The sequence below is a fragment of the Polypterus senegalus genome, chromosome 7, assembly GCF_016835505.1.
Source record: "Polypterus senegalus isolate Bchr_013 chromosome 7, ASM1683550v1, whole genome shotgun sequence".
Lineage (NCBI taxonomy): Eukaryota > Metazoa > Chordata > Cladistia > Polypteriformes > Polypteridae > Polypterus > Polypterus senegalus.
Window position 1 is genome coordinate 5,600,571 of NC_053160.1, and position 19,754 is coordinate 5,620,324.

The 19,754-nt window shown below is 43.5% G+C and overlaps 1 protein-coding gene across 2 annotated transcripts in view; it reads left to right on the forward strand.

The window, feature by feature from the left end:
• Positions 1-2,383: 2,383 nt before the first annotated feature.
• The window catches only part of LOC120532295 (anionic trypsin-2-like), a 33,317-nt gene continuing 15,946 nt past the window's right edge, over positions 2,384-19,754 (forward strand). For both annotated transcript variants that reach the window (XR_005634272.1, XM_039758178.1), the window contains exons 1-4: positions 2,384-2,570; positions 6,367-6,517; positions 9,461-9,593; positions 19,294-19,554. Coding sequence is in view for 1 of the 2 variants with exons in the window: in XM_039758178.1 (XP_039614112.1) it covers positions 2,507-2,570; positions 6,367-6,517; positions 9,461-9,593; positions 19,294-19,554 (609 nt within the window). In the remaining variant the exon portion in view is untranslated. The remainder of the gene's footprint in view (positions 2,571-6,366; positions 6,518-9,460; positions 9,594-19,293; positions 19,555-19,754) is intronic.

Consider the following 19,754-nt stretch of genomic DNA (forward strand, 5'->3'; position numbering starts at 1 on the left):
GTGTTCATATACACGTCAAAGGAAGTGTTAAAATATTGATTACAAAATTATACTAAAACAAACCCAAGACTAAAGTTGAAAATAATATGTAAAAAACATACTTTTTAAAAAACACGCTTATATTAGGTTAAAAAGTGTACTAAAAAGTCTCTCACACATCACTCGTAAAAAAACAAAAGCGTGGGCGCTTTTTTGAATGTTGATTGATGAAAAGCGCCCGAGCATTTTTTTGTTTTTTACGAGTGATGTATGAGAGACTTATTTTTTACATTTTAGTAAAGAGAGGGTGAGAATAAATTACAAACGAGGCGATTTGGGTTAGGAGGCAACTAAACTTCTCCCCATTTAAGTGTTTTGAAGATGACCAAGGACAATCTAACTCCTTAAATCAGGGACCTGATCGAGAAGACCACCCCTTGGGGAGTAAGTTTTTTAAATTGTTTATGTATGTAATGGTTTTTACTGTGAGTGCTGGGCAGAGTGGAGGCAGGACCTCTGTGTTTTTCCCAGTTGATTCTGGGGTCCGTCAGCGGTGTGTTCTGCCCCTACTCTGTTCAGTGCTTGTATGGACTGGGTGTTGATCAGGGTCGTGGGGTCCAGCGGCTGGGGGGCATCTGTTGGTGAAGAAAGATTCACAGATCTTGATTTTGCTGACGTTGCTGTGATCTTCGCGGAGTCAATGGAGGCTCTGATCGGGGCTCTCTCGAGGGACTAAGTGAGGAGTCTGGGTTTGTGAAGGTCCTGATGAAAACCAACATCCAGGCCTTTAGTGACCTCTTGGGCACAGCAGTGTGTCTGTCTGTGGAGAGAGTGTCGACCTCGTCATTGAGAGGTTTACTTACCTTGGCAGTGACATTCATGACTCTGGTGACTCGTCCTGTGAAGTCAGTAGACGGATTGGGAGAGCATGGGGGGTCATGAGGTCGCTGGAAAGGGGTGTGCGGAGTTCCTGATATCTCTACAAAAGGACGAAGGTCCAAGTCCTTAGAGTCCTGGTGCTTCCTGTCTTACTATATAGTTGTGAGACACGGATGCTACCCAGTGACCTGAGACGAAGACTGGACTCCTTTATGTGCGTCTCTCCGGAAAATCCTTGGGTACCGTTGGTTTGACTTTGTGCTGCTCATGGATTCCCGAATGAGGGGACGTGACCTGCATTGTGAGGGAGCGTCAGTTACGATACTATGTGGCGTGTTTCCCCGAGGGTGATTCGGCTCGTAAGATCCTCATTGTTGGGGACCCGAGTGGCTGGACCTGGCCAAGGGGTCACCCACGTAACACCAGGCTGCGGCAGATGGAGGGTCATTTCCGGAATGTGGGACTGGACCGCGTGTTGCCAACCGAGTTGTTCCGTCGTGCAGTAGGTGTATTGGCGCATGCTCCCCAGCTTGACTTGACTTGACTTGTAATGGCTTTTATGGTTTGAAATGTTTTATGCATGAACCACAAAACTGGCGTTTCCAAACATGGAGTTCACAGGGAAACCGAGAGAAAAAATAAAAACTATCCATCCCCGCATATCCTAACTACAGGGTCACGGGGTTCTGCTGGAGCCAATCCCAGCCACCACTGGCGCAAGGTAGGAAATAAACCCCGGGCAGGTCGCCAGTCCACCTCAGGGCACACACGCACCCCAAGCACACACCAGGGATTTAGGGATTTAAAATAATAAATGCCTTATATTCAATTGATTTAAAACATCCATCAATCCAGTATCCAGTGCCGAAGCCAATCCCAGCCAACACAGGGCACAAGGCAGGAAACAAACCTTGGGCAGGGTGCCAGCCCATCGCAGGGCACACACACATATTTAGAATCGCCAACGCACCTAACCTGCATGTCTTTGGACTTTGGGAGGAAACCCACGCAGACACGAGGAGAACATGCAGACTCCACACAGGGAGGTCCCGGGAAGCGAACCCGGGTCTCCTTACTGCGTGGCAGCAGCGCTACCCACTAATAAAGCAATTAGCACAAAAAAACATGCTTGCTATTAGTTGTTGTCACTTTACTGATGCACACTGCATAATGAGGTTTGACCTGATAATAATGTCTTATGGTTTATTGATTGGCATATTTATTACAGTGCCTGAATTTCTAGTTATGGTTAAACATTCCCTTCTGTTGGAATGCGTTGTAAAGAAAAAGTAATTTACTACAAAGTAAAACCGTACACCTAAAATATTGTCATACTGTCACCTTTTTTTTACGGTAAAATTCTGGCAACCCAGCTGCCAGTACTATACCGTAAATTTAAAATGATTTTTTTTTTTTTTTTACAGTGTAGGGGTCTTTATGGGCTTCGATCGGCGCTGCTTTCGTGGCTGTAAGATGTTCCTTCAGCTTCGGCCATTGAAGTGCGGTGGCCGCGGCTCGCTGCCTTAGTGGCTTTTCGCACAGCAAATTTGCCTTCCGAAAAGCCGCGTCACAGTGACGTAACACACACTCATTTTTATATGTGCGCGACCCTCGAGCTCAGCTCTTTGCACCTGTCAGCACCAGCGTCATGGACCTCAAGATTGCTTGTCCTCTGCTCATCGCCCTTCTCCTCGGCTCCACGGGATTAGCAGGTGCATTTTATTTCTATTTTCGATTAATTTCCACGCTACTCCGTGGTGGCTCCTTACATTACTTAATATTTTGCTGATTTAAGGTATTAAAAGGGGGTCTTTAAATGAAACGGGATTGATTCCTGAAGCCTGTCCTTGTGTCCGAGGAGTGTGCGCCTTCTCCCCGTGCGCTGCGCACGGATTCGCGCCTCCTGTCACATTACAAACATGCGCGACATTAAATTGGAGTTTGTAAGCTCGGCGGTGGGCTGGCGTCCCATGCACTCGGGTTTGGTTCCTGGTTTGCGGGACGCTGATCGAGCCTTTTGCAAACAGAGCATCACAAAATATTGAAATCGGCTTGAGAGCAGTCGACTCATCTTTAAATGAACAATTTTGTAACTGCTTAGTTTCTCTCCTACATGAAAGCTGCTGCTGAAAAGACAAAGAGTTTAGGATTTTTGTAGGAGTCAAGCTTCAGGTATAATTCAATTATATATAGTGGCTTTCTTACCTGTCTATCATGTAATATAGTGCCTTTCATATCAATCTATCATATAGTGCCTTTCTTTTCTTTCTATCTATCTATCATTAGAACAATCTCGACCAGGACAGGCCATTCAGCCCAACAAAGCTCGCCAGTCCTTTCCACTTAATTCTTCTAAAAAAAACCATCAAGTCGAGTTTTGAAAGTCCCTACACTACTTGGTCGCTTATTCCAAGTGTCTATCGTTCTTTGTGTAAAGAAAAACATATTAATGATTGTTAAAATTTACCCTTAAGAAGTTTCCAAGTTTTTAGAATGAAAGTGGATAATCCAGCCTGCCATGAGACCCACTACATCAAATGCTCTAAGACGAACCCTTAAAAAGTAAAGAAAACAATAGAGGGGGCGGCACGGTGGCGCAGTGGGTAGCGCTGCTGCCTCGCAGTAAGGAGACCTGGGTTTGCTGCCCGGGCCCTCCCTGCGTGGAGTTTGCATGTTCTCCCCGTGTTTCCTTCAAAGACATGCAGGTTAGGTGAATTGGCGGTCGTAGTCCCTAGTGTGTGTGGGTGTGTGTGTGTGCCCTGCGGTGGGCTGGCACCCTGCCCGGGGTTTGTTCCTGCCTTGCGTCCTGTATTGGCTGGTATTGGCTCCAGCAGACCCCCGTGACCCTGTAGTCAGGATATAGCAGGTTGGAAAATGACTGAGTGACTGACAACAATAATGCTAATAATCCTAAAACTGTAGCAACTGAAGACAGTCATGGCAAAATACAATTAAACAGTCAAAGCGGCAACTGGATTGAATGCATTCCTAAAGGCTAATTTAATTCAAACTGTAATCATCTCTCAAATGGCCTTCCATTAAGCCTGGAGTTAAAATCGTTTTGGTGTTCTTCACCATCTTTGACAATAAAGATACAGATAGAAGTGAAAGGTATATGATAGATAGAAGTGAAAGGCACTATATGATAGAAGTGAAAGGCACTATATGATAGAAGTGAAAGGCGCTATATGATAGAAGTGAAAGGCGCTATATCAGCATTTCTCAACTATATGATTACATACTATATGATAGATAGAAGTTGCAACCCTATATGATAGAAGTGAAAGGCACTATATGTTTTCATAACTATATGATAGATAGAAGTGAAAGTTTTGATTGAAAGGCACCTCCTCCTAACATAGATTTTTTAGAAGTGAAAGGAGCCCACTAATACCACAATTTGTTCTTTTTAAATTATTAATATATCATAGATGCATATTTTATTATACCTACTTAACTTTTATCGACATTTATCTAACTCTATAGTATCTAACCCTGTAGTTTTTAAGTTAATTTGTTTTGGCTTCAATAGATGTATTTTTCATATTTTCGATTCTTGTTTTCTTTTTTTCCACATATTCGCGCCCCCCTAGGGGGTCCCGCCCCACAGGTTGAGAACCAGTGCACTATATGATAGAAAGGCACTATATGATAGAAAGGCAGAGTGAAAGGCACTATATGATTGATATGATAGATAGATAGATAGATAGGCAGGTAGACACTTTATTAATCCCAAGGGGAAATTCACAAGTAGTAAAAAGTATCCAGGGAACGAGTCCACATAAAAGAAAGCAGTAGGAGTGATCAGTGAAACAGAGAAAAATAGAGAAAAAGGTAGAAAGATAAAGTCGTACACGGAGCTGCTGGTAAGGCTGGCACTCGCGGCGGCGCCTGAGTCATTAAAGAGCAACTTGAGAACATTTATGTTAGACTTTTGCAGTTTGGAGGGAGCTGGGTGGTCTTTTAGACTTGAACCCTTACAGAATTTTTTTTTTTTTTTATAGTTGCTCTAATTGCTTGTGCTCATTTATTTTTTTTAATCTCTTTCTCTGTTACTTTTGATGCTTGCACGTTCATTCTTGTATGCATTTAACTTGCTTTGTAAGTCCCTTTGGATAAAAGCATCTACTCAATCAATACTGATGATAATTTAAAAAAAAAATGTTTTCTGGTACATTTTGAGACATTAGTTATCTAAGGGCTGTCATTTTTTAAAAAGTATGAATTCTTTTGAAAGGCGCTATATGACAAATGACGTTGGTTCTGCAGTTTGGGGTATTGCTTTCTCTACTAAGGACAGGGTGTTAAAGAGTACAATTCCTTTTGACTTTTGCTGTAAAGCAAAATACTTTTCTCTTAAACACTTTCAATAATTAATTGCTTTTAAAGGTGGCATCCATCTACCCATTCATGTTCCTAACCTGAGTTGGGTCACGGAGGAAGCCACAGCTGCAAGGCAGGATCAGTTCTTGGATGGGGTGCCAGTAAAAGGTGCAATGAAATGTGGAATAGTAAAATCCTCACGAAAGGCACTATACAGCATAAAATAATGCTCTGTGGGTGGCACAGAGGTGGTGCTGCTACCTCACAGTGAGTTTTGGGTCCCCGGTCCTCCCTGCGTGGAGTTTGCATGCTCTCCCCATGTCTGCGAGTGTTTCCTCCCACAGTCCAAAGACCTGCAGGTTAGTTACATTGGCGATCTTAAATTGTTCCTGGTGTGTGTGTGTGCCCTGCAGTGGACTGGCGCCCTGCCCGTGATTTGTTCCTGCCTTGCCTTGTGGGTTTCCTCCCACCAACATGCAGTTTAGGTGGATTGGTGACTCTAGATTGGCCCAAATGTGTCTGGGGTTTTGTTTCTGGGACAGGCTCCACACCCCATCCTAAATGATCCTGGTCTGGATTAAGCAGGTTAGAAAATGACAAGACTTACTAAAGTTTTATGAAACACTTTGAGACATTCCTCATCTAAAATGCACAACATAATAAAACAAGGCATGCAGTGTGCTTTGCATGGCACTATATTCCTGAGGAGTGCTGTTTGAAAGGCACTATATAACTTTAAAGGACTCTTGAAATGCTTTGCAGAGTGCTTTATATTGCCAGGCATTACCGTATAACACCCCTTCTCCTTTTGACAAGTAGTATATTATGCAAGTGTTGCTTTGAAAGGCACTATATAATAAAAATAATGTGTTTTTGGAATGGCTTTTTATAATATGCGAGTCTGGTGTGTGTGTGTGTGTGTAGGATCCTTCAAAATGAAGACAATGGAAGAAAGCACCGCCTTACAATAACAGGGATATTATGAACACATTGAACATCCGTCGTCCTCTTAACCATCTGTCCTGGCAGATGTCACCTGCAGATGGTAATGCGCCTTTCTTGGGGGGGCTGGTTCTGTATTTTTTTTTAGCCCCCCTTTCTAATCTTCAGCCCTTTACTTTGTCCTACCCATTAATGGCAATCAGGTGACTAAGATGGTTAAAAGACTCTGCACCTGTGTTTCAGTGTCCTTTAGGCTGGGGATCTCAGATGGAGACGTCGCTCAAAACCAAGACCTGCAGTTCATGGTCTCCGTGCAAGAAGGTGAGAAGCATCACTGCGGTGGATTTCTTATAAGCGACCGTTTTGTGGTGACAGCAGGCCACTGCAAGTTCAGGTTAGTCACAGTTTTTATCTCTTTAGCGTTATGTGACTCACTGCATGACCCTCGGTGAGAAGACCCTTCTAAGGCGTCCCACACTCGGGAGGCTCTCAGCTCCACTCTTCACTTTATCAGACTTGGAAGTGAGAACCGTCCTGAATTAGGGCGTGGCTTGGGGCTAATTTGCATAATGCATGAGGACTGGCTCTTGGACGCCCAATGAGGTGCCTTTAGTTCTGTAGACTCTAACTGCAGACCCCCAGAGCTCCACTCCACTGAGCAGGTAGTTGCTTTGTATTAAAGGTCAGTGATGACACCTGCTTACACGACCGCTAAGAGTTGGTTGGTGGGCGGAGTTATCTGACTCGCATCAAACCAGGTGACCAAAAGCTGCAATCCAATTGGCCTTCCAGCGGAGTGACAGAATTCTGCAGCTGGACTCATCTCCTTTGTGCACCTGGCAAAGAGGGGCTTCTACAAGTAAATTGGAAACTTTTATCATTCAAAACAAAGTTCTAAAAAAAAAAATGTAAGACTAGAGCCAAAGAAATCCGCTTTATTCTTCTCAAAGTTTTTAAAAGTTGGAGAAATCTAGCAATCTAGTAATAAGACACTGACCCTTACCACGGGTGTCAAGTTTATACGACCATTATGGTCAAACATACAGAGACCAGTGAAGTTCTAACCTGCCTGCGCTAACCAACACACAACACGTCTCCTCTCTCTGGACTGGAAAATGGCAAATATCATCCCATTATATAAAGAGGGTGACCGGGCGGATCCAAGCAACTATAAGCGAGTAAGCTTAATGTGCATCACAGGAAAATTTAATGGCCAGGAATTATTAAGGATAAGATTGAGCAACGCCTGGCAAGGACAGGAGTTATTAGGAACAGTCAGTGTGGGGTCAGAAGAGGGAGGTCGTGTTTTACTAACAGGCTGGAATTCTATGAGGAGGAAACAAAAGGATACGACCAGAGAGGAGCAGATGAGATTATTGATGTGGACCTTCAAAAAGCATTTGATAAGGTGCCACATGGACGGTGGGCATCAAACTAAAAGAAGTGGCAGTTCAGGGTGATGTTTTTAGATGGGTGCAGAATTGGCTCAGACACAGGAAGCAGAGGGTGATGGTGTGAGGAACCTCATCAGAACTGGCCGATGTTAAGAGTGGTGGCCATATTTTACAATTTTCATTAAATTGGCTGCCAGTGCTTTCACTCAGGCGGCACTGTGGCGCAGTGGGTAGCGCTGCTGCCTCGCAGTTAGGAGACCCGGGTTCACTTCCTGCGTGGAGTTTGCATTTTCTCCCGGTGTCTGCGTGGGTTTCCTCCCACAGTCCAAAGACATGCAGGCTAGGTGCATTGGCGATCCTAAATTGTCCCTAGGGCGTGCGTGTGCGCACAGTGCAGTGGGCTGGCACCCTGCCTGGGGTTTGTTTCCTGCCTTGCACCCTGTGTTGGCTGGGATTGGCTCCAGCAGACCCCCATGACCCTGTAGTTAGGATATAGTGGGTTGGATAATGAATGGATGGATGGATGCTTTCACTCTTGCATCCGATGTTTATCGTCGAAACTCTCAACAACACATTGCTCACTTCTTGAATGTCCTCAGATGCCAAAGTATAATCCGACATAGCAGAGAGGGCCCATCCCAATGGGGGGTTGAGGAGGATTCCTTACCCAGTTGGGTCGATGTAATGGAAGGACCACCGGAGCGGAGACGCACCTCGGCTGTGCTGGTATCAGAGATGAGCAATGGAAGGACTCTCAGGGAATGGCTCTTTATGGACAATTCAAACAACACAAGAGGTGCCAGTGTTCTTCTGATTGGCTCCCAACTCAGACAGCTGCAGGGATACCTGGGAGTTGGAGTCCGGAGTGTATGTGAGGTTATGTTCTGTTTGGTTATCAGGGCTGTTATCTTAGATTAGGGTTAGGGTTTATTAATCACATGGAGGAATTATCTTATAAAATATGTTGTGTTACATTGCACCTATAAAGTAAGAACGTTTTGTTTCATTTCAGTTTACTTTTGACCGGGACCTATCAGAGTGCCGAGTTTGCTGATTGGTCAGTCTGCCTGCCAGTATTAAAAATAAAATAAAAAAGGGCGTGAACTGCAAACAGATTTCACTCAGTGAACCATGGGTGACATTACTCATCCACAGAGATCTGCGTTCAATTCCAGACGATCTGCCAGTCCACCCGTCTTGGTGTCCTCTGCAAACTTACCCAGCTCATTACCATATATACTCGCATTTATGTTCTCCCGCAAATAACTCGGGGCTTGATTAATTTCCGGTATTTTATAATGTCAGTCATATGAGTCAAATGCAGAACACTCCCGCTATTGGTCCAAGAGGTTATGATATGCTAACGCCCGCCTAAGAGAGTAACCACCGAACACACGGCCTTTTCTTTTCTGCGTATTGTGCCTACGTGACCACACGGTAATACCCAAACTATTCTGAGGCGACGTTGGCACCGATTTGTGTTTTTTGTATCTCGCACCCTCATACACCTTTATCGTAAGTGCATCCCTTATCTCCGGTGGAGCATTCGATCAGAAGAAAATAGGAAGCTGGTTTGAAATTAAAATTAAAAGAAATTGGTAACTGTGCTACTGCAACAAAATTCAATGTGTCTGAGAAACTGGCGGGAGATTGGAGGAGACAAGAAGATGGTAAAAAAAAAAAATATGTAACTGTCGTATTTTTGAAAGGGAGTACAAGTCGGGGGCTGATTTTTATGATCGATTTTTCGGGTTTCAAGACCCAATTTATACGTGAGTATATACGGTAGTTATGTTCCTATCCAAGATCATTTATAAATATTTAAAATAGCATCAGCCTCAATAGTGACCCCTGCTGGACACCAATCTTAACATCAGCCAATTCTGATGAGTTTCCTCACGCCATCAATTTATTTATTTCTTTTCTTTTTTTTGTTATTTTAGGAACTGCTCCATTGTTTATAGCTCTCATAATCTACGTCAAGTGAAACAATGGCAGAGGATCAAAGTGCAGAAGACGTTCAGGCATGAAAATTACACCGATAAGCCTCTACACAACGACATCATGCTCCTGCAGGTATGGACAGCCTTCACGTAACAACTAAAACTTGGTGGGACCAAAGATTTCATAATATTCAGGGGGCCGTTCACTTGACCCTCATCGCTTACGTCAGTGGAACCGGACTGTTTGTGGACTGCGTCGTCAGTGTTCACTGCTTAGTGTTTCGTTGGGTTTCATTTCGGTATAGTGTTAGGTAAGTAAATATAGTTATTGGAGAAATTGGGTGGAATTTCCGGAAGCAATTGTTTTTTTGTCCTCTTTATTTGTTTAACACGGTGTCCTCCATAATCTTCTGGAACAAACACACATTATTTTTAACAGTGTGGTGGTCTACGGACATTTGTATTGTTGTCCGCATATTGATTTGGCAAAATTTTACACCGGATGCCCTTCCTGATGTAACCATCCCCATTTATCCGGGCTTGGGACTGGCGCGAAGAAACACACTGGTTTGTGCATCCCCTGTGGCTGGGTTTGCATGAGGATGAAAAATGGAAAGGCCGTTGGTCCAGATGACATTCCCGTGGGAGCATGGAGGTGTTTAGGAGAGACGGCAGTGGAGTTTTTAACCAGAAAGTGAGAGGATGCCTGAGGAGTGGAGAAGAAGTGGACTAGTGGGCCGATATTGAAAAATAAGGGGGCTGTGCAGGACTGTAGTAACTACAGGGGATAAAACTGATGAGCCACAGCATGAAGTTGTGGGAAAGAGTAGTGGAAGAAGTGAGGTGATGATTAGTGAGCAGCAGTTTGGTTTCATGCCAGGTAAAGAGCACCACAGATGTGATGTTTGCTCTGAGGATGTTGATGGAAAAGGTCAGAAGGAGTTGCATTGCGTCTTTGTGGACCTGGAGAAAGCGTATGACAGGGTGACTGAGAGGAGCTGTGGTATTGTATGAGGAAGTCGGGAGTGGCAGAGAAGTATGTAAGAGTTGTACAGGATATGTACGAGGGAAGTGTGACAGTGGTGGAGGTGGGATTACATCAGGGATCGGCTCTGAGCCCCTTTCTTATTTGCAATGGTGATGGACAGGCTGACAGACGAGATTAGACAGGAGTCCCCATGGACTGTGATATTTGCTGATGACATTGAGATCTGTGGTGAGAGTAGAGAGCAGGTGGAGAAGATCTGCTCTAGAGAGGAGAGGAATGAAGGTCAGTAGGACCACCAAGACCGAATATATGTGTGTGTGAATGAGAGGGAGGTCAGTGGAATGGTGAGGATGAGGGAGTGGAGTTGGTGAAGGTGGAGGAGTTTAAATACTTGGGATCAACAGTACAGAGTAATGGGGAGTGAGGAAGAGAAGTGAAGAAGAGAGTGCAGGCAGGGTGGAGTGGGTGGAGAAGAGTGTCAGGAGTGATTTGTGACAGACGGGTATCGGCAAGAGTGACAGGGAAGGTCTACAGGACGGTAGTGAGACCAGCTATGTTATATGGGCTGGAGACGGTGGCACAGGAGACAGAGCTGGAGGTGACAGAGTTAAAGATGTTAAGATTTGCTTTGGGTGTGACGAGGATGGACAGGATTAGAAATGAGGACATTAGAGGGTCAGCTCAGGTGGGACGGTTGGGAGACAAAGTCAGAGAAGTGATTTTGTGTTGGTTTGGATATGTGCAGAGGAGAGATGAGGGGTATATTGGGAGAAGGATGCTAAGGATAGAGCTGCCAGGTAAGAGGAAGGCCTAAGAGAAGGTTTATGGATGTGGTGAGAGAGGACATGCAGGTGATGGGGGTGACAGAAGAAGATGACAAGGACAGAAAGATATGGAAGAAGATGATCCGCTGTGGTGACCCCTAATGGGAGCAGTCGAAAGAAGAAGGTGGTCTATAATGGGCGGACCTTGTAGAAAAAGTGTTGTGTGACCGAAATGCATGCAAATCCTCTTAAATGAAAGTCTGTAATGTGCACTTAATAATCACAACATCCAAATTGTTTGATTTGTAACTTTAAACTGTGGAGCAGAGGGGGAAATCAAAGGAAAATGGGTCTTTGTCCCAAACGTTATGCAGCAAGTCACAGGAGGTTCTACCGAAGCTTTATAACCCACTGGTGAGGCCTCATCTGGAGTCCTGTGTGCAGTTTTGGTCTCCATAAAGACATAACAGCACTAGAGAAAGTCCGAGAGGAGAGCGGCTAGACTGACTCCAGGGCTACAGAGGATGAGTTAGGAGGAAAGATTAAAAAAGCTGAGCCTTTAAAGGAGATGAAGAGGAGACCTGATTGAAGTGTTTAAGATCATGAAGGGAATTAGTGCAGTGGATCAAGACGGTGACTTTAAAATGAGTTTGTCAAGAACACAAGGACACAGTTGGAAACTTGTTATGAGGAAATTTCACAAAAACATTAGGATGTTTTTCTTTACACAAAGAAAGATAGACACTTGGAATAAGCGACCAAGTCGTGTGGTGGACTGTAGGATTTTAGGGGACTTTCAAAACTCCACTGGATGTTATTAGAGAAGAAATAAGTGAACAGAACAGGTGAGGTTTGTTGGCCCGTTCTTGTCAAGAGAGTTCTAACGTTTTAACTATGGAGGGCACTGTGTGTATAGATATAAAGACAGATATATAGTGTAGAGAGAGAGAAAGAGAGACCGACAGACAGATAGATACACCTGTAGAGCAAGAGAGATACAGTGGGATGCAAAAGGTTTGGTCAACCTTGTTAATAGTCATTATGTTCCTGTATAAATCGTTGGTTGTTACGATAAAAAATGTCAGTTAAATATATCATATAGGAGACACACACAGTGATATTTGAGAAGTGAAATGAAGTTTATTGGATTTACAGAAAGTGTGCCATAATTGTTCAAACAAAATCAGGCAGGTGCATAAATTTGGGCACCACAAAAAAGAAATGAAATCAATATTTAGTAGATCCGCCTTTTGCAGAAATTCCAGCCTCTAAACGCTTCCTGTAGGTTCCAATGAGAGTCTGGATTGTGGTTGAAGGTATTTTGGACCATTCCTCTTTACAAAACATCTCGAGTTCATTCAGGTTTGATGGCTTCCGAGCATGGACAGCTCTCTTTAACTCACACCACAGATTTTCAATTCTATTCAGGTCTGGGGACTGAGATGGCCATTCCAGAACGTTGTACTTGTTCCTCTGCATGAATGCCTTAGTGGATTTTGAGCAGTGTTTCGGTCGTTGTCTTGTTGAAAGATCCAGCCCGGCGCAGCTTCAGCTTTGTCACTGATTCCTGGACATTGGTCTCCAGAATCTGCTGATACTGAGTGGAATCCATGCGTCCCTCAACTTTGACAAGATTCCCAGTCCCTGCACTGGCCACACAGCCCCACAGCATGATGGAACCACCACCATATTTGACTGTAGGTAGCAGGTGTTTTTTTGGAATGCTGTGTTCTTTTTCCTCCATGCATAACGCCCCTTGTTATGCCCAAATAACTCCATTTTAGTTTCATCAGTCCACAGCACCTTATTCCAAAATGAAGCTGGCTTGTCCAAATGTGCTTGAGCAGACCTCAAGCGGCTCTGTTTGTGCTTCCTCTGCATCACTCTCGCATACAGCATCTCCTTGTGTAAAGTGCGCCGAATGGTTGAACGATGCCCAGTGACTCCATCTGCTGCAAGATGATGTTGTAGGTCTTTGGTGCTGGTCTGTGGGTTGACTCTGACTGTTCTCACCATTCGTCGCTTCTGTCTATCTGAAATCTTTCTTGGTCTGCCACTTGGAGCCTTAACTTGAACTGAGCCTGTGGTCTTCCATTTCCTCAATATGTTCCTAACTGTGGAAACAGACAGCTTCAATCTCTGGGACAGCTTTCTGTATCCTTCCCCTAAACCATGATGGTGAACAATCTTTGTCTTCAGGTCATTTGAGAGTTGTTTTGTGACCCCATGTTGCTACTCTTCAGAGAAATTAAAGGAGGAGGGAAACTTACAATGGACCCCTTAAATACTCGGATTCACCTGTGTATGTAGGTCAGGGGTCACTGAGCTTACCAAGCCAATTGGAGTTCCAATAATTAGTTCTAAAAGTTTGGGAATCAATAAAATGACAACGGTGCCCAAATTTATGCACCTGCCTGATTTTGTTTGAACAATTATTGCACACTTTCTGTAAATCCAATAAACTTCATTTCACTTCTCAAATATCACTGTGTGTGTCTCCTATATGATATATTTAACTGACATTTTTATCGTAACAACCAACGATTTATACAGGAAAATAATGACAATTAACAAGGTTGCCCAAACTTTTGCATCCCACAGTACGTATATGCACTTACTATGGTGAAACACCCTTAGGCACTTCAGACTATTCACAAAACTCTTTATCATGGATGCTTATTGTTTGACCTCTGGATTTGTGTGTCAGCAGAAGGGAAATTGTGTATTGTGGAATTTCAAGCGTTTCTTTTTCTGTGAGACATTTGAATGTCCTTAAAGAGAGTGACTGACATGGTAAGAGAGCACATTAACTGCAGTACAGAAATGTGCCACGTTTGTGGGCATACAGCCCAGAGCTTGATGAAGGTGCTGATGATCAGGGACTTCGGGTTTAGTTGAACCAAAGTGATGAACTGAAACAAAAAAAAGCAGCGTAGAGGGAACAAAACTGGACAAGAGACTGATAAGGTGAGGTTGTGGTCCAAGTCGGCCCCAGGTGAAGTTATAAATGCTGCACCACTGCCACCCCCATCTTTGCTTTGAGCGTAATACACTCTTGAGGGGTGTCATTTTACAAAACAAGTAGGCTTTATTTGTTTGCATATGCATTTATTTACTGTATTGTTTAAAGAAACTGACTTTTTCACTTTTTTATGTATTTAAACCTCCAGCTGCACCTGCACCTTATAGTGATGGTGACAGTCTAGTTATTATCTTACTACAGCATCTCCATAATATATACATGTCCTTTAAATTAATAACAAATTAACCAATGTAATATAATCACAAAATTCAATAATCGACATATAATGATTATCTTTAAATAGGAATCTTTGCCCACAATTCCTTTTTTACTTTATTCCTGTGTATGCAAATCATGCAATCTAAGTGTCCAATCAGTGCACGGCCAGCAAGAAATGGACTATGAAGAACTGCTTTGGTGTGCCAAGAGTGAATGTCAAAAATGGTGAAGGACACCAAACACTGTTATTTTCCAAGTTTTAACTCCAGGCTTAATGGAAGGCCATTTGAGAGATGATTACAGTTTGAATTAAATCAGCCTTTAGGAATGCATTCAATCCAGTTGCCACGTTGGCGGTTTAATTGTATTTTGCTGTGTTTGTGTCTTCACTGCTACAATTTTAGGATTATTATCATTATCGTTGTCAGTCACTGAGTCATTTTCCAACCCGCTATATCCTAACTACAGGGTCACGGGGGGTCTGCTGGAGCCAATCCCAGCCAACACAGGACGCAAGGCAGGAAAGAAACCCTGGGCAGGGCGCCAGCCCACCGCAGGGCACACACACACACACACACACACACACACACACACCAAGCACATCTGACGACCCTGCGTGGAGTTTGCATGTTCTCCCCGTGTCTGCGTGGGTTTCCTCCCACAGTCCAAAGACATGCAGGTTAGGTGCATTGGTGATCCTAAATTGTCCCTAGTGTGTGTGCGCCCTGCCCAGGGATTTCTTCCTGCCTTGAGCCCTGTGTTGGCTGGGATTGGCTCCAGCAGACCCCCCGTGACTCTGTAGTTAGGATATAGCAGATTGGTAAATGACTGATTAAAAAATATCAAGAACTCGTGTCCTGCGAGACCGAGACGTTGTGCCAACAGATTTAACCATGCCTGGGGTAGGAAATAAAATACAAAGAGTAGTACAGCTGCTGTCCAGACATTTAAATGTTTAAAGCACCGTGTGAGATTCAGATCACACAGCACAGCAGCAGTAAACCAGCAGCTGATCGAGCAAAGAGGAGGTAAAAAAAAAAAGACTATTTGTTCCCCATCGTGTCACCGTTTAAGAGGGGGTTTCGGAGGAGCAATCGCATATCCTTGGGGTGCGTTCAGCCCCCCTCTTCATAGAGACGTGAAGTGGCTGGTGAGCGAAGCAAGCAGGGGGGAACTCCCTAGTAATTAGATATAAAGTAATCCATTTTTTTTGAATCCAAGTGTTCATAGGTCTGTATTATTATTTAAAAAAACAAAAAACGCCCCAACCCCAAATTTTGCCACTCTAAGTAACCGTCTTTCTCCAGGGTGGATCTACTATGAAACTAAATAAGCCTCAGGGCCCCTAATCCTGTTGGGCTCCCAGAAGCCACTTTGGCTCACGTTGCTTAAAAATTTTGAGTGTCTGCTGTATGACAAAGGGTTTAAAATAATAATAATAATAATAATAACAATATAGTGTAATTCAGCAAAATTTGACATGTGGTGGTTAGAATTTTTAAAAATGTGTGGTCATGTGTAATAAAACGGCTTCATTGAAGAAGATCTCTTTGCGGATTGTGAAGAGGGCCATCATAACAGCTCAGGCTTCAGGGCCCCAGCTACAGTTGTGCTTGAAAGTTTGTGAACCCTTTAGAATTTTCTGTATTTCTGCATAAATACGACCTTAAACATCATCAGATTGTCACTCAAGTCCTAAAAGTAGATAAAGAGAAACCAGTTAAACAAATGAGACAAAAATATTATACTTGGTCATTTATTTATTGAGGAAAATGATCGAATATTACAATATTTGTGAGTGGCAAACGTATGTGAACCTTTGCTTTCAGTATCTGATGTGACCCCCCAATAACAACTAAACGTTTCCGGTGACTTCTGATCATTCCTGCACACCGGCTTGGAGGAATTTTCGCCCATTCCTTCTTACAGAACAGCTTCAACTCTGGGATGTTGGTAGGTTTCCTCACATGAACTGCTCTCTTCAGGTCCTTCCACAACATTTCGATTGGATTAAGGTCAGGACTTTGACTTGGCCATTCCAAAACATTCACTTTATTCTTCTTAAACCATTCTTTGGTAGAACGACTTGTGTGCTTAGGGTCGTTGTCTTGCTGCATGACCCACCTTCTCTTGAGATTCAGTTCATGGACAGATGTCCTGACATTTTCCTTTAGAATTCTCTGATATAATTCAGAATTCATTGTTCCATCAATGAAGGCAAGCCATCCTGGCCCAGATGCAGCACAACAGGCCCAAACCATGATACTACCACCACCATGTTTCACAGATGGGATAAGGTTCTTATGCTGGAATGCAGTGTTTTCCTTTCTCCAAACATAACGCTTTTCATTTAAACCATAAAGTTCTATTTTGGTCTCATCCGTCCACAAAACATTCTTCCAATAGCCTTCTGGTTTGTCCACGTGATCTTTAGCAAACTGCAGATGAGCAGCAATGTTTTTTTTGGAGATCAGTGGCTTTCTCCTTGCCACCCTGCCATGCACACCGTTGTTGTTCAGTGTTCTCCTGATGGTGGACTCATGAACATGAACATTAGCCAATGTGAGAAAGGTCTTCAGTTGGGGTCTTTTGTGACCTCGCCGACTATTACACGTGTGCCTTGCTCTTGGAGTGATTTTTGTTGGTCGACCACTCCTGGGGAGGGTACAATGGTCTTGAATTTCCTCCATTTGTACACAATCTGTCTGACTGTGGATTGGTGGAGTCCAAACTCTTTAGAGATGGTTTTGTAACCTTTTTTCAGCCTGATGAGCATCAACAACTCTCTTTGTGAAGTCCTCAGAAATCTCCTTTGTTCGTGCCATGATACACTTCCACAAACATGTGTTGTGAAGAGCAGACTTTGATAGATCCTGTTCTTTAAATAACACAGGGTGCCCACTCACACCTGATTGGCATCCCATTGACTCGAATTTCACCTTCAAACTAACTGATCATCCGTGAGGTTCACATACTTTTGCCACTCACAAATATGTAATATTCGATCATTTTCCTCAATAAATAAATGACCAAGTATAATATTTTTGTCTCATTTGTTTAACTGGTTTCTCTTTATCTACTTTTAGGACTTGAGTGAACATCTGATGATGTTTTAGGTCATATTTATGTAGAAATCTAGAAAATTCTAAAGGGTTCACACACTTTCAAGCACCACTGTATGTAGGTCTGCCACCGTCTAGTTCGCCTAAAGTGTAGAGGCGCCCTGGTTATGGTGGATGTGGTGGTTGGCACCGTGGCCAAAGTGAGCACAGCGACCACAATGTGCTCAGTATTCCAATGAAAAAGGTGATCTTTTTTCCTTCAAAAAATAACTAGGGGGCTTCACCCCCTGCTCACTTCGCTCACCAGCAGAAAACCTGCTCCTGTGCTCTGTCGCTCGCGTATGTGGATTTCACCAAACAACAAACCTTTTAATTCCCGCGGATACGCCTCTTCATTGTGAACGCTACTTTTCCCTGATGGCAACACGAATTAGTCGATCTACAAGTCTCCGACTTAAACTTTAAAGCTGAACAATATTCACATCCTTCTGTCGTATCACCTATCTCCATATATTCAATCTGTTTTCGCTTTACCTTTTCGTCGACATCGCATTGAATTTTAATTCTGTTTGGAATCCCATCGTGACGACACAACGTATAACTGCCCGTGAATGAATCTCGTTTCTTTCTCTCTACACGAACTGTGTCTGACAGTAGCATTCACACAAATGAGAAATGATTGAATCGTGTGTGTGGTTATATGGGCAGGACATTTCCTAATTTCTTTGCATAAGCTCTTTTCTTGCGGGGCTTGAAATTTTGTCTCGCGGGATTTCACTTTCACCAAACAACACATCTTTTAATTCTCGTGGATACGCCTCTTCATTGTAAACACTACTTTTCCCTGATGGGAACATGAATTAGACGATCTACAAGTCTCCGACTTAAACTTTAAATCGAAACAATATATTCGATCTCTTTTCGCTGTTCCGTTATTTTACTGAGTAGTTTCCGTTTGTCTGCGCGAATGCGATCTTTCCTATCCTTTTTTTGAGACTTTCGAATTTCTGTAATTCCATTATCTCTAACCTGCTCTGCATGTGTATCACGGCAATGTTTTCGAATTCTTTGCGACGTTCTACTTTGTCATCTACTCTTTGTCTTTTATTTCCGGCCCCGGGCCTGGTTAAATCTCTTGGCACAAAGTCTTGTCTCACGTGACGTGTAAGTGTCTCTCTGAGAAAGTCGCGTCTCATCTCCTTCCAAGATTTTTTTTTTTTTATAATAGAGAGAAATGATCATAAAAAAAAAAAACAGTATTGTGTTTACTTGGGTTGTCTTTTATATTCTACCAAATTTCTTTTTGGAGATCAGGAACAACAAAGAGTTACAAATAAGCAAAAATACAGGAAATCAGGAGGGGGCAGCACTGTCTTTATATAAACTTGGGCCTGATGGGGACTGTAGCTACATCAATGTTTGTCTAATGCAAGATGGTGTTGAGCTGCAGGATGCCCAGCTAGCACATACCCTGGCAGTGCCTATCAGTGCCACGGAAAATGCACCATTGTCTGTAGGGGGCGGTATGCCCCAATCTGATGTATGGAGCCCCAGAGGAAGTGCCTGCTGGGACACTAATGTAAGTCCAGGGCAGAGGGCAGTGTGCCTTAAGTCCTCCAAGCCTTTAGGTGGCAGCAGAGAGACGCAGTATCTATTACAAATCTTTCTGCTTCCCAGTGGGAGGTGCGGGTATTCATGGGGTTACCTGACCTTTATATAAGCCTAAAATTTTGTTTGGTGTTTCTTTAATTTTAATGATATTAAACGTTACTTCACAGCTTGCAAAGCCTGTTAAACTGAACAAAGGTGTGAAAGTAGCTCAGCTGCCGAAGAAAAGAAGCACCCTGGAGAACGATGCCAAGTGTCGAGTGGCAGGATGGGGCATGACGAGCCACGGACCCACAGACGACTTGAATGTTGTGACGGTGAAAGTGCTTAACAGGAACAAATGTGCCCACTTCTGGAAAACTCGGAATGTTGTCATCACAGACAAAATGCTGTGCACTGGGAGCTTCAAAACTGAAAAAGGCTTTTGCAAGGTAAGCTCAGCTCGATTTTCATAAATTGGAAACGAGGGGAGGATCCGCGATGTCTTTCTCAGATTTGCAGCTGGTCTTTATAACTCAACGGACGCCAGCTCAGCGTCTAGTTTAGGCATTTAAGAGAGTGTGAATACTGAGGGCAGCACGGTGGCACCTGGTAGTAAAACTGAAATGGACAAAGCAGCACTCTGCACTCT